This window comes from Paroedura picta, chromosome 9, assembly GCF_049243985.1.
Source record: "Paroedura picta isolate Pp20150507F chromosome 9, Ppicta_v3.0, whole genome shotgun sequence".
In the NCBI taxonomy this organism is placed as follows: domain Eukaryota; kingdom Metazoa; phylum Chordata; class Lepidosauria; order Squamata; family Gekkonidae; genus Paroedura; species Paroedura picta.
This window is the reverse complement of record NC_135377.1, coordinates 82,779,745-82,795,392: the sequence shown is the minus strand read 5'-3', so window position 1 is coordinate 82,795,392 and position 15,648 is coordinate 82,779,745. Positions and strand designations below refer to the sequence as shown.

Here is a 15,648-nt window from a genome sequence, read left to right as displayed (position 1 = left end):
GGTGATTGTGACTTTTCCATACTGTGAACCCTTTAACAGAAGTGGGGTACACCACGCTATTTTATTCTGCATACGTGTCATCGTAACCACAGCCTCTGACAGCATCTCATGGGTGCAACAACGAATAAGATCTGTAGACTTCTCCCCCAGTTACGCTTCCATCCGTAACACAGTGTTCAACCTGCACTCAAAATTACACACAGGCAGCCCTATGTGAACAAAGCTCTTCTACGTCTCGACAGGACTGAGCCTTGAGCTAGGCCATCTCTTCTTCGGGTCCTGAAGAAATCCCTTTAAGGAGCTTATTTTGCCCGCTTAAAAAGGAATGCCCGGGGCTTTCAGTTCCAAGTGATCTTTTGCCACAGGGGCGCAGGCAAATAAGAGAGTTTTGGCTGGACATCTAGATATCCTTCCTACTTCCCTTTATTGCGTCTCTGCTTGAGTCCAATAAGCAAAAAAGCCACTTAAACGACAGGAGGAAAAACAAAAGCGCACAGAAACATACACATATACACATTACATCTGAAGTATTTCCAACAATTAAAAAAAAATTCTTTCCTTTCTATAACGGCAAGCACAGATTGGGGGGGGGAAACAAACTTTTTAATAAATGTGCAATTTAAAAGATGCCTCAGAGAAGTCTTATTGAAGTAAATTCCTGCTTTTCACAATTTTCCCAGTTTAAAAACGGAAAAAAAAAGAAAAGAAGCTCTTGCTATGCCTGGGGAAAAGGACCGTGTAAATTTGACATTCTGATGTTTAATTCTACTTGAACAGACGGCATTTCTGATTTGCGGTCGACTATTCTGTCAAGGCGGGGGAAAGAGCTGGAGAGATCATGTTCTACGCTTGTAAAGCAGAACCAGCTAACAGACATCTTGAGTCTCATAGCACGAGGACATCGTTATGAATTACAGTTTGTTTGTTAAGTGATTATGGTGATGCATGCAGCCCTCTCCTTGACACAGCTACCAGAAGAGGAGCATGGAACGTGCCCCGTCTGCCTCCAACACATCACGCAGTCCTACACTTTAGGGCAGGCGACCAACTTTGCCTGCTGTCAATCGCTTGGTCCTGGAGAACAGTCCACTGGAATGGTCCCAAGGCTCCACCTCAAGGCATTCTCCCACCACCTCCACCACCTTTCCCAAACCCCGAAAACTGGCCCATGGGAGTCTTGCTGCTGCGGTCGCCCTTCAGCCGCAGGAGATCACCGTGAAACGCTTGGAGATGCACGACATGTTGTGGAGGACGATGCCCAGGAGAAAGACTAGGACGCAGGCCACCAGAATGACCGTGCAAACCCCCGACCAGGTCGAGCTCTTCACCACGCCCCTCCTGTCTTGTTCCTCGTCCCCTGCGTCTGGTGGGATCGCCGCCTGCAACGGCTGCTGCTCGGCCGGGATCGTCACCACAGTGACGGACTTCTGCTGGGTGCCCGGCAAGAGGCGGCAGCTGATGTCCCCCGGCAACAGGGACCTCTCCTTGGAGATAGGCAGCGGCAGCATGTAGCACCCGTTGCTAGGGAGCTTGATGAAGACGGGCGTGTGCTCTGACGTGTGGGGAATGGCGATCACGGCAATGACCTCGGGATCATCCGGCAGCTGCGAGACAGAAAACCCAGGGGGCAGCTTGGTGACCCCCCGGCACCACGGACACCTCAGGTCCTTCTGGCTGGTCCTCATCTGCTGAAGGCAAACGGAGCAGCAGGTGTGTTTGCAGTCCAGCAATTTGGGCCTCCGCCGAGGGCTGTAGTAGTTGAAACAAATCTGACACTCCAGCAGAATGTCCTGGGACAGAGTCTCCATGGCGGTCCAGCTGGAGAAAGAGAGGAAGATTATCCTGCCGTCGCCCAGGGCTCGCTCTCCGGTCCTTCCAAGGGGACGCCTTTGTATCCTGCCACCAGACCAAAGACCAGAGGAAGTCTGTAGGGAGGCATCTGTCTAGCAGTCCTTCAGCATCTGAGAAGACAAGTTAAAAGGGTTAACCACAAAGGTCCTCAGAAATATGGGAAATCCCCCCCCCCAGCCCATCGTTTTATTACTGCAGAAGTACAGAAAGGCATACTCAAACTTCACCCCCCCCCCCAAAACAAGATTATCATAAGGGGGATTTCCCATAGGTACAATCAGCATTAGTGAGCCAAGGTCTCACATTACGGCTAGTAGGCCTTCTGGGCAAAGGGACAAGCCCGGCTAATTATATAGATGCTGTGAAAAGGGATAAAAGCCTGATCCAGAGTCAGTAAGAAGAAAGGTGTTTTATATGCAGAGAGCAAAAAAGGAGAGGTTTTTTTTTTGGGGGGGGGGAACAGTGTCTGTTTTCATGCAGGCTTTAGGAAAAATCATCATAATTGCCTGGGGCAAAATAATATTCATTCCAGAGGGGAGCGATGCTGGACAGCAGCAAAAACTAAATGGAAGTCTTGTGGCACTTTCCAGACATAGAATCATAGATTTGGAAGGGACCTCACAGGTCATCTAGTCCAACCCCCTGCACTATGCAGGACACTCACAACCGTATCTCTTCATCATCTGTTATAATTTCACTTTCTTGTCCTCGCAGTGGTCCTATGGTGTCCCTTTTCTTTTTCTTGCTTGAAATATAACTAAAGAAGCCTTTTTTGTTATGTTTGGCATTTCTTGCTAGCCTAAGCTCATATTGAGCTTTAGCTTTTCTAACACGCCCCCTACAATTATTGGCTATTTGTTTATACTCATCCTTGGTAATTAGGCCTTCCTTCCATTTCTTAAATGCCACTTTTTTATTCCTCAGATCACCTTGGCTTCCTTGGGCTCCTTCCATCTTTCCTTCTCAAAAGACGAAAACCATTTGTATTTCCGCAGAACAATTTGTAGACTAGAGCCCGCTTCTTCTGCTCTGAGGGCAGACACTGGACATATGAACACAGGAAGCTGCCTTATACCAAATCAGACTGTCAGTCCATCAAGGGTGGTGCTGTCTCTTTTGACTGACAGGGGGTCTTCAGGGTCTAGGACAGAGAGCGTCCATGTCACCCACTGGCTGGAGATGCCAGGGATTGAAATTTGGACCTTCTGTCTCTATGACAGGTAGGTGCTCTACCAGTAAGCTGTGTCCCCTAAGGCAGGGGCAGTCAAACTATGGTCCTCCAGATGCTCATGGACTACAATTCCCATGAGCCCCTGCCAGCAAATGCAGGGACCAAATCCATTAGGAATAGGCCCAGGGACCATAAACGGCAGGACGTACTGGGCAAAACGTAATCATATAAATTCAGGTTCAAATTAAGAAACATACAAAACCATTCACAAGTTACTCTAGGCCAGAGGGTGAGATGCGAAATGCAGACGGCATAGAGCAGGGGTAGTCAAACTGCGGCCCTCCAGATGTCCATGGACTACAATTCCCAGAAACTTCTGGGAATTGTAGTCCATGGACATTTGGAGGGTTGCAGTTTGACTACCACAGTTTGACTACCCCTGGCATAGAGCAATATGTATTTTTCTTGGTTATTTTGAAATTTTACAAAATTGTACTCCTTGATTTTATGGCCCCTAAACCACTTAAACTTTAAAAAAGAACATCCCGTTGTAAATATTTGCACAGTGAGGTGATACTTTGCATGTGAAGAAATAGACTACGGTCCACAAAAACACTGAAATAAAATCTGGGTGACCTTTTAAAGATCCACAAGACACTACAGTAACAAGACACATCACCCCCACACAGGTGATATTCCGTTGCATTACAACAGTGATATGAAAAAGTTATTACATGACCTTTTTGAAATGTTCCATATTATCTACAGAGGCTCCGTTGGCATTTAACACTAGCCGTGTGGGAGTGGATTCACGTGACTTCTAGCTCCGGGGTGACACACAATGGGACCGATTCCCTTCCAGCCAACCACTGCCCTCTTTCCCAATTATATGCTCAGGAAGGATCCCTGCCCCCATTCATGTGGCTCCTCTATTCTGAAAGTTACGGTAGCACGGGAAGCTGTCAGAATGCAGCTGAAGCTTCTAAGCTTGACCAGGGCTTGAGACGCAGCAAAGAACCCACCTCCGTGACCTTGTAGAGGACTCTGGCCTTCTGCTTTGCAATCCTCCAAGCCCCACTCGCTGCACAGGTTTTATAGCTTTTTAAGTACAAGAAATCTTTGTGCCCGAAATCTGTAGACACAGAGGGCACCGGCTATTCCGCTGAGTGGGTAAGAGGTACACAGAAGACCTGATCCCAATTATTTTCGTAAGGGAGAAGGTTAATGGCTAAAGTTCCACCTAATAAATTTTTAACCACGCCATCTCCCACAGCGCTCCTTCTTAATATTTTTGTGCTCGCTCCTATACAACTAAAGTTTAAAATCAGAGATGGCTATAACCCTCCGTGCCACCAGCCTTTTGGTTTCTCAGTCTGGTGGTTGTGCTAACAACTGCCTGCAGCATTTCCAGGTCCTGGGGGGAGTTTACTTATTTAGAAATCAAAGACTCAAGGGAGAGGCCATCTGCAGAGTTCTTCCACCCCCACACCCCTAGTGCCTGTTGTATTCCTGAATGCAATGAGTTTTGCCCCTCATTTTATTCATAAAACAATTCTGAGGAATCAAGAGCATATGAAAACTTCCTTTTAAAGAGCCAGACCAATTCCCTCCCCGCCTCTCAAGTCACGGCCAGTTTGGGGCAACCCAGCACAGGGTTTTCAAGGTGAGCGATTGTTGGCCACTGCCGTCCTCTTCATAGTGACCCTGGGCTTCCTTGGGGCCTCCCATCCAAATATTAACCAGGACTGACCCTGCCTAGCTTCCAAGAGATAATGCAATTGGGCTAGCCTGAGACATCCCCGTCAAGATGATAGCTCCTGGTTAGGGTTGTGCACTGTGGCGTCCGAATCGACGTGGAACGGTCAATTCGGATGCCGCTGCACACAGCCCTACTTCTGGTCTTACTGAAGAAAGCTCTCCGGGGTCTCAGGCTGAGGCAAAGTAACTTCTGCCCTCTGTTAACTGGAGATGCCAGGAAGGAGATGGGCTGAAAGGGGGCAAGCAGCTCTTTGAACCCAAATCTCCCCTGACTGTGGACAACACTCTTTAACCACACTGGCTCGAATTCAAGCAAGCGCATGCATTCCTGTGGCAGCTGGGTGTAACGAAATAAAAGTTGTTGCTTTGAATAAATGCCTGGATCACTCCTCCTCCTCCTCCCCAAAAAATGCCGAGTCATGGAGCGAGTTGGTCCAAAAGGTGACATGGACTGAAAATGCAAGAGACATGGGTCCAGCGCACAGAAAGGTCTGCAGAGCTTGACGCAGCCAGCCAGATTCCCTATGAGGCCGGAGCTGACTTCAGCAACCGTCAAAACACGCTGTTTTATCATAAGTGTTTTCGATTAACTGATGACAGCCAAGAAAATGTTCCTGATGGAGACCCGGGGCTAGAAGAGAAATCAGGCTCTCTCGATATGCAGAGAACACGGGGAAGGGAGGGTGGGAGGCACACTGGGGTGAGACCAAACAACCAAGGGACAACCAGAAACAGGAGGATTAATATCCTTGGCTGGTGGAGAGTTGGTCACAGCTAAAACCTTGGCAGGGCTGAACTAACCTTGATAGAACTAACAGAATGTGTAAAAAAAAAGTTACATAGAGAATAAATCTGTCAATGACTGTTAGCCATGGGGGTTGAGGGGAACCTCCATGCTCAGAGGCCTTAAGCCTCTGAACCCCTGAACTAGGAGGCAACATATGAGGAAGGCTTGGGCCTCCATGCCCTATTCTTGCCCCTCCCCCCCAGAGGAACTGGTTGGCCACTGTGTCAGACAGAAGGCTTTTACTAGATGGCTATTGGTCTGATCCAGCAGGGCTCTTCTGATGTTCTAATTAAGGCATTGGCCTCCATACCATACCCTGTTGTTGGCTACCCAGAAGAACTGGTTGGCCACTGTGTGAGACAGGAGACTGTACTAGATGGACTTTTGCTCTAATCCACCAAGATATGAAGTTCTAATTAAGGCCTTCATGCCTTGTTGTTGGCCCTCCAGTGGAACTGGTTGGCCACTGAGTGAGATAGGAAGCTGGGCTAGATGGACTACTGGTTTGATCCAGCAGGGCTCTTCTGATGTTCTTACAGGTGGAAGCAACAGGAAGGAAGGTGCCTCAGCAGCCAGGGCTGGCATCAGAACACCCTGAGGTGAGGTGGCTGCCAGGGCCCAGGTGTTCTGGTGGGGTCCACTACCATTGATCCCATCCACCCAGCCATGCACCTCCCTTCCCACCCATCTGCACCCATGCTCCCAACTGCCCAGAGTCATTCAGAAAGTGCATGTGGGTAGTCCCCAGTGCTGGCACAGGAACCAAAAAAGGTTAACAAAAACTGAAGTGTCTGTAGGCCTCATGAGGGTACACCATAGAGTTTCTGAAATATGATGAAGTTATAATAATATCTAGTACCAGTATTTTTAATAATTAATAATGCCATATAAATTAAAAACACCCAATCAAGTAGAACATCATATACATGGAAAGTATGTCAAGTATAGGACACTTACATGGACACAGGAAGTGCAAGCTAGGACACAATTAATGCTTGTGTTGACCAGGGCCTGTTTTTGAGAATTTAGAGGCCTCCATTTTTTTTAAATCTGGCCCGCTTGTCTATACATGCGACTAACAGTCCACACAGTGTCCATTGTCCATGTCTGTTAAGGTCCTGGCTATGGAAAGGAGCTGATATATTACAAAAATCATTATCCATCTCTTGTACACCGTACTTATATATATACCCGACCACTGGGTATTTGGACACCAAAACGTATTTGGTCAGGGGCACTGAGACACTAACGTGTTCATAGGATTTCATTTCTCCTGAGGCTATTTATAAAGCCTTCAGGTGTTTTTAATTCACATTGTATTATTAAAAAATGCTAGCATTTTTATAACTACATCGTATTTCAGTAACTCTCTGGTGTACCCTCATTACACCTACAGATAGATCCCTTCTTGTTAACATATTTTGGTTCCTAGACGCTTGTTTGGGTCAAGATTTTTCTCCCTTTTGTTGTGTACAGCGATGGCACACCTGGTGGTAAGAATAACAGCACTCCCAGGTGAATACCAATGCTAGGACGCACCAATGCTCTGACAGCTGTCACAGAAAAGAGGAGCATGGAAGCCATGAGGGCCTACAAGAAGCAGACGGCTGAACAGAGAGGGGGACATGCCGGTGGAAAAGAGCGCGTATGCCAGGGGTGGCCAAACCGTGGCTCTCCGGATGTCCATGGACTACAATTCCCATGAGCCTTGGCTCATGGGAATTGTAGTCCATGGACATCCGGAGAGCCACGGTTTGGCCACCCCTGGCATCAGCAGTGCGCTAGGGGTGGGCAGAGAGCCCTGTGGACTCTGTGAGGAGCCACAGAAAGAAACGACCGCTTGCCAGACACGAGCTACCCTTGCTGTTGTGCATATTTCTCACTTGTTTGCAGAACCAGATCCATTAAATGAGATGAATCCAATAAAACAAGATCACGAAAACAAGCAGACCAGATATTCGGAAAATACAGCCAGCCCTTAAGAAACGGAGAGAAGTCTGTTTTCACAGCAGCAGCAGCACACCATAAAATGCAAGAGAAGCATCTGTGTTGTCATGGAAGCACTTTGTAAGAGTCTACCAACTTTTAGTGCTGATGAGTAAAAAAACAACCCTATTTTAATATGCTCTTGATAGGAGAGCCCTCTGGCGTGAGACTTATAAAGGAAATGTTAATCATATTGTGTTTGTTTCGTGGTTGTTGTTTGGGGTTTTTTTGGGGGGGGGTGTTCTCTACACAGTATTTGTGATGACACTATTATTTTTTCTTTTCTATGTCTTAAATAAAAAACTGGGGAGGGGGAAATAAAGGAAATGGCTTCGGTTGGTCTTGTAAGGTGAATGTGCGCTGGTTGGAATGCTCATTTGCAATACAAGCACCTCTTCTATTCTTTCTGAGCAGTCCCAGCAATCAGAGAATATACCATTAATAATAACACAAAAGACTCTGAGCAGGGATTGCACAGGTATATATGGACACGGCCACCAACAGAGCTCCCCAGCTCTCGATCACGTTCTGTTGATAACGTCACCTGCAATCAGAACCAGGTAGAAGGTGTCAAGCACTATCAGCTATGCCGTCCACTTTATGATTCCATCCAACCTTAGTTTGAATCAAATACTGTTTTGTATTTCCGGTTCGGATGAGGACCTAATTAAGTTTCTTTCGGCAGATGTATTCTCAATGGTTACACTGCAGGTAGCCGCATATAGACTATTATCCAGGGGTAGTCAAACTGCGGCCCTCCAGATGTCCATGGACTACAATTCCCAGGAGCCCCTGCCAGCGAACGCTGGCAGGGATTTTTGGGAATTGTAGTCCATGGAAATCTGGAGGGCCGCAGTTTGACTACCTCTGCATTATCCATGTCCCATCAGAGAAAGATTTGTTTCTGATGCAACCCAGAGTCCATGATGATTATTTTACAACTGTACAACCATACAGTATTTTTTGATCTTAAAAAAAAACTTTTTATATTAAACTTTCATATTTTTAGTCCAAATTTATCTTATTGTTTGTTAATACACTTGTTTTAATTGTTCTACTTCAGTTGTTATGGCATAAGGCTCCAACAATAAACTTACTTATCTACCTACGTATCTCAACAACCAGTCTGCTATCTCTGTGCAGGCCTCTAGCTGAGCTTAGCTTTGCCCTATCACAAGGAACCTTGCAATCAGTCAATTTTGGGTTGCCTGTGGCACCTTGAAGCCACAGGGCTGGGAGCCTTCCCCCCTGAGCTTCAATATTTTGAGTTCCGGACCCAGCCCAGATAAGTTCCACTGCCTAATTAGCATTCCACTCCCACCTACTGTACAATCCAGGGGTAGCATTCGCTGGCAGGGGCTCATGGGAATTGTAGTCCATGGACATCTGGAGGGCCGCAGTTTGACTACCCCTGGTCCAAACCTTACATTAAATGAAAAGACTCTAGCTTTCCAGAACTTTCATTGCAAAATGCCTTCCGCACAGCTGCCCCGAGCCACAAAACAGGCTGCTAACACAGTCGTGACAAACGCAGAAGCTGCAAGTCCTGATGAAGCTTATAAGTTCGTAATGCATCGCCTATCTGCAAGGTTAATATCAAGCTTTCTGCACGGCAGCCTATTAGAATGTTTCACCTTTTCCAGGAAAGGTTCATTATGCGGCCTCCCCAAACACATTAAGCATCCTTAGAAACCATTACAGGCAATCTGTGATTTATGGCAGAGAGTAACATTAATGTGTTTGTTGCTCTAAAGCTGTTAAAAAAGGGGGGGGAGGAAGGAGACGTGGAGGGGGACAAGGTGGCGTTAGTTCTCAACAGGGAAATTAATTGCCAGAATCATCCGTGGCAACAGGATATGGCTGTTCGGAGGCTTTTCAAATTAAACATAAAAGGGAAAGTGTGGTGAATTTAAATGATTTCCATACGGTCAGAAATGAGTTCGGGATCTGAGCGCGGGTTGTTATTCTGCTCTCAGCGCTTAAGCTATCTGGCTTCTCCAAAGAGTCCCCACGGACAGGAGGGCTCACCTTATTTATAGACTCTCTTGTGGCTCTCACTGCCAACAGTATCTCAGAAGCATACAAACGCAAACCAACATATTCCCCTGTGCAGAACGAATGACTGTATCAACACACAAACAGCTACAGGCATCACAAGGGAAGGGAAGGGAAAGGGGGGATTCTTTTCCTTAGACGTTTTCAGAAAGGGCTGTAAACAGCTACCAACGCACAAGAAGAAGAGGAGTCCTTTAAGCCCCCCCAATTCCTAATGTCTGGGCAGGCATTTGTTTAAGGGAGGGGGGCTAGCAACTTTGCACACAGAAGGTCCCCAGTTCAGTTCCTGGTATCTCCGTTTAGGAGGCTGAGGAAGTAGGTGACCTCTGTCTGAGACCCTGCCAATCTGAGGAGACCACATTGGCTTCAGTGGACCAATCACCGGCTTCGGTGTTCATCATCCGCTGGATGTTCTGTTACTAATGGCCAAACAACATGAGATGCCACAAAAGCTGCTATTCCTTGAAGTCCCCATCCCAATATTTGCCAGGCCCAACCCTGCTTAGCTTCTGAGATCTGACAATACAGCAGAGCATTGTGGTTAAGAGCTGTGGCCTCTAATCTGGAGAAATGGGTTTGATTCTCCACTCAACCTCCCCCATGTGCAACCAGCTGGGTGACCTGGGGCCGGTCACAGTTCTCTCAGAGCTCTCTCAACCTTATGTACCTCACAGGACGTCTGCGGTGGGGAGAGGAAGGGAAGGCAATTGCAACCCCTTTGAGACACATGAAGTCTGCTGGGGGACCCTGAGCCAGTCCCAGTTCTCTCAGAGCTCTCTCAGCCCCACCTACCGCATAGGGTATCTATTGTGGGGAGAGGAAGGGAAGGCAATTGTAAGCTGCTATGAGACTCCTTCGGGAGTCTTCTCACAACTTCTTCTCACAACTCAGCTGTTCTGGCTCTCATTTAACAAGGGAACAAGGTTCCCCTCATTACTCCTGATCGGTTAAGTCAAGGGTTGCCAAACTGCGGCCCTCCAGATGTCCATGGACTACAATTCCCATGAGCCCCTGCCAGCGAATGCTGGCAGGGGCTCATGGGAATTGTAGCCCATGGACATCTGGAGGACCACAGGTTGACTACCCCTGTGTTAAGCCATGTTAACAGCTCTTTTTCCAAGCAGAAACACCTTCTGTTCTGTTTACAGTTCCATGCCCTGCGCTGGATACGGAATAAGACAGACGACTCAGCCTCCCTGCGTCCCTTTTTGTCCCGCCACATTTGCCGTCCAGGTTGGGCATTCTCTTCACAAAGATGACTGGAAACTGATTCTCACTTAAAATAAAGCTCTTCACAAACAAGCCATTCACCAACTTGACTCACTGGATAACAGAGCCGGAATCAAGGGTGTGTTAAGGTAGCAAAACCCATGGCAAAATAGCTGCATGGCTCTTGAGGCACAGCAGAGAATTTAAAAAGATCTTCCATGCTTTGCCTTGGCCTTAACAGTGTAGAAAACCACACACACACACAAATTATATTCTTCAGAGCCTGCCTTAAATGCTCCAACGCATACTGAAGGAAACAATGCCCCACAAAACAAAGGATTTAATTGTTTGTCACTGCCCAGGATTTCCTGCAGTTGTGAGCAAGGTTGCTGAACCTGCTGTATCACACAGAAACACAATTTCCTGAGGAAGCAATTTGTGTGTGTGTGCATGCGCGTGCACATCTGGGGCTGAAGAGAACAAAGCTCTGTTCGGTCACTGAAAGAAACGGCTTCATTAAGGTGGGGAGAAAATAAATTAATCCATATTTGGCCTCGTTTGTGCTCCTCCTTACCCAGTATAGTAAATATGCACACATGCTCAGCGATTAACTCCATCCGTTCATTATGAAGTCCTTGGATTATTGGGGAAGGAAAGGCAAAGTCATTCAAGTACGCACCTTTGTAACTTTTCGTGCCCAGGGACTGTGCACAGTTTTTTAAAAAAAATCTCATGCCTTGAAGGAATACTTCCCCTGTCCGCTCTTCTAGGACGGGCACAAATCCATTTTCTCTGCCGTTAGTAAACTGACACCCTAGAACAGGGGTAGTCAACCTGTGGTCCTCCAGATGGTCCTCCAGCGTTTGCTGGCAGGGGCTCATGGGAATTGTAGTCCATGGACATCTGGAGGACCACAGGCTGACTACCCCTGCCCTAGAATACATCCAATCCTCTCCTCTAGCTTAGGGTTGGCACCTGAACTCCAGCAGCCCACAGGAGCTGTAGAGACTAGTCCTTGCTAAGCAGGAATTACGGGGACACCACTCCCAGCTCATGCCGAGAACTGAAGTCAGTGTATGGTTGTCATGTTCTAGGATTCCACCAAAATGCATTCACGGCCATACACAGTCTGGGCCCAGTGTACCTGAGAGACCAGCTCTCTGCCTATACCCCCCAAGAAAGCATTATGGTCTGCCACGGCCAACTGGCTGATGATCCCTGGCCCCAAACAGCACATTGGTCCTAAACAAGGGCAGAGCTTTCTCTGTCCTGGCCTGCACCTGGTGGAATGAGCTCCCTGAAGAGATCAGGGCCCTGACGGAACTCCCACAATTCTGCAGGGCCTGCAAAAGGGAGCTCCTACCAGGCATTTGCCTGAGACTGACCAAACCCAATAACATCCACTGGTCCCCCTCAGACATCCCCTCCATGGCCTACACCAGTCTGACCTCTCTGGGGGCCTTATCTGAGTTGCCATTCCTGTTATATTGTTGTTGATTAAGAGCACTGAAATTGTGTTGATTTAGAACCACTGTTGGATTATTCTTGATGTTATTTTTGACTATGTGTTTAGGTCGTTCCATGTATCACCACACAACGTTACATGTAAACCACCCTGAGACGTATGGAAAGGTGGTATCCAAATCTAATAAATACAAATAAATTTCTGTGATGCCTAATTTCCCCCCTGTTGCTGCTCCACTGAGCGGTGCCAGGAACCAGGGTAGAAGATCTCCCAATAGGGCAAATGACTCGGATACCCTATTCTGGTTCCTTATTGCAGCAGAAGTTTGAGAATGGTGCACAAGGTGACAGCCAAGGAAGCGTGTTGGCCATAATCAAATCTCTTGAGAGCCCCTAAGAAGCTTCCAAGAAACACTAGAGTTGCTCTTGAGAGAGCATGGGTAATAGGGATGCCAGCCTCCAGGTGGAACCTGGAAGTACAGTTCCTCTCCAGATCACAGAGATCAGTTCCCCTGGAGAAGATGGGTGCTTTAGTGGGTGGTGCCCACTAGGATCCCAGTCCTCCCCAGGCTCGATCCCCAAATCTCCAGGAGTTTCCCAATCTGGAATTTGCAACGCTATTCTTCTACGCCAGGGGTAGTCAACCTGTGGTCCTCCAGATGTCCACGGACTACAATTCCCATGAGCCCCTGCCAGCCCCTGGACATCTGGAGGATCAGGTTGACTACCCCTGCTCTACGCCACGGCAGTAGCTAAGCGGGACCTGGGCAGCCCTAGAGTGTAAAAGTGCTGTCATGTCACAGCTGACACCCTTGTAGGGTTCTCAAAGCAAGCGATGAAGCAGAGGTGGTTTGCCATTGCTTTTCTCTGCAAACTCTTCCTTGGCGGTCTCCCATCCAACTACTGGCCCTGCTTAGCTCCTGAGCTCTGGCTACACTATGTCATTTCATTTGAGGAACTACGGAGTAGGACCCCTTTGTATGCTCTGCATGGCTCCTGACAGTAACTGAGCTGTGACATTCTGTCGCAGCTAGACGTTAAGGCTGGACCTAAGCACAGCGGCACTCTGACGGGACCCCTATGTGTGGCCAGAGTGGCAACATGAAGTTGCCTTCCAGAATTCACAAAGATGGCAGGAAGCCCTTCTTTGCAGCTGCATTAACTCGCTTCTCCCCTAATAACGCTGGGTCCTGCATAGCTTAGGCTTTTCACTGAGTCAGCCTATGTCAGCCAGGCTCTGTCAAATGCGGGAAGCACCACGTCCTTCAGGACCTCCGCCTTCCTTTCCAACCAGCAGCCCCTCCGCCTTGTCAAGATTCAGTTTTCGCTTGTTCAGCCTTGGCCATTTAACCGCAGCAGTCAGACTGCAGCTCAGGGCCTTCTGCGGTATCGTTGAATGATTTCGACAAAAAGAAACACAGGCTTGCGTGACGAATGTAAACCCCGCACATGTTGACTAGGGACAAAGCTTGCTCTCTGCCGTATGAATTCATTCCGCCTGACCTAGCGCAGCTGTGTGAAAGCTCCTGGACACTGCCTTCACAGTGCCAAAGAGTCAGGTTCATGCTGACCCCTGCACTGAAATGCCATGGAAGGCTTGGTTTGCAAACTGCTCCTGTAGAGATGCACCGTACTAGACCAATCCTGCAAATTCTGCTCCACGTCCCAGACCCTTAGAGTGATATGTGCTATTCTTCAATAATACACACAGCATTCTCATGGCTTAAGTGCCACTCAGCGGTTAACACCCACTCAGGGCGGCTGTCCCACCCCTGAGTGCCTCCTCCTCCAACCGGCTTGCCTGTCTATCCAGTGGCCAGCCAATCCACCCTCCATCTCCCACCCCTGACCACCCCCTCCTCCTTCCACTTCCCTCTGAGGCTCGGAGGCTGCAGATCCCTGCTGCGTGAGAACTGCCCCTGCCAGTGAGTTCCCTAACAGCTGACTACAGCCTTTCCAGGTCCTGGGGGAAGGCTGTCTGAAGAGTTCTTCCACCCCACCCACCTCAGGCTAGCGCCTGTTGTATTCCTGAATGCAACAGACTTGGCCTCTAGTCCCTACATAATGTTGGGACCCTAACACAGCCTTTCTCAACCTTTTTACCCTTGAGAAAGCCCCGAAGCATTCTTCAGGCTTCGAGAAACCCCAAAGTGGTACACTCCTGCAGAATATGGTTGGGAAGCAGAGCTGTGGACACGCCCACCTGGGACCCCTTCCCTTCCCACTCTCTCCAGGCCTAGCATTGGCCATTTTGGGAGGGAAGATGGGTCGACATGACCATCTATGGTCATATCACTCAATATTAAAAAAATTAACTCCCATCTATTTGGGAAATCCTTCCAGGGCTATCAAGAAACCCCTGGGTTTCACAAAACCTGGTTGAGAGAGCCTGCCCTAAAAGGTCATACCTTGGACAGTCTTCTATGTTCTCTCCTGTCTGCTCTTGCTGTTTGTATTCTGCTTTACCCGCCCACTCATTCCCAGTCCAGCCTAGCAATTCTTGTAGAGTCTAACTGGGATTGGACCATTTGCTGCCTTCCCTTTTCTTGTTCCTGTTCTGTTTTTTAACTGGGTCTCAATTTTGACACATCTCTCCCCAGTCTTGACCTCTTGGGTGGTTCTCTTGACATCACGTCTCGGTTTCTTCCAGTTATCAGTACGATAGTTGCTCAGATTCTACCTTGAACTTGACTCCACAAAAGACTGGCCTTCACTTTCTAGCAGCTAACTAGTACACATGACTGGGGTTTATAGCTCTTGAATTTGCAGACACCCAGCCTTCTATTACAAAAGATGTCATAACCCTTTCTGAATGATCATAACCTAAGGGGAAGGCAAGGATCATTTCTTCCTCCTCTTGCAATTCTCCATGGTTGCTAAGGGTATAAATGCCTTCTGGTATAAGCAAAGCGTTGGTTCTCAATTGCTTCTGTTTCTTGGGTGTGCGAAATATATAGCACTGCAGTTTATTCCCGAGCGTGTGTAGGGATTTTTATTATTGTCTTTTCTTCCCAAGCATTTAAGATGTGTTCTAAAGTGCAGCTGCTTAACTGCAATCACACAGGATCAGTGAATTACAGAAACTCAGGGACATTTTTATAAGGGGCAAAATTGTAGTATAATGAAGCCGTTCAGGAAAGTGCTTTTATAGGGGAAGAAGATTGTAGTCTATTGCAACATTTGCTCTATGGATCATCTTGGGTTTTTTGTTTGTTTGTTTGTTTTGCATTGTCTTATACTCTTATAATCGACTTTCTGCATTGTTTATTACAGGGGTAGTCAAACTGCGACCCTCCAGATGTCCATGGACTACAATTCCCATGAACCCCTGCCAGCATTCGCTGGCAGGGGTTCATGGGAATTGTAG

General features: G+C 47.8%; 1 protein-coding gene across 8 annotated transcripts in view; it reads right to left on the bottom strand.

Annotated features, from left to right (window-relative positions):
* Window positions 1-401: 401 nt before the first annotated feature.
* Window positions 402-15,648, bottom strand: part of RNF152 (ring finger protein 152) — a 53,817-nt gene continuing 38,570 nt past the window's right edge. For all 8 annotated transcript variants that reach the window (XM_077353437.1, XM_077353438.1, XM_077353440.1 and 5 more), the window contains one exon: window positions 402-1,961. In XM_077353437.1, the coding sequence (XP_077209552.1) occupies window positions 1,197-1,808 (612 nt within the window). In that variant the 5' untranslated portion in view covers window positions 1,809-1,961 and the 3' untranslated portion in view covers window positions 402-1,196. The remainder of the gene's footprint in view (window positions 1,962-15,648) is intronic.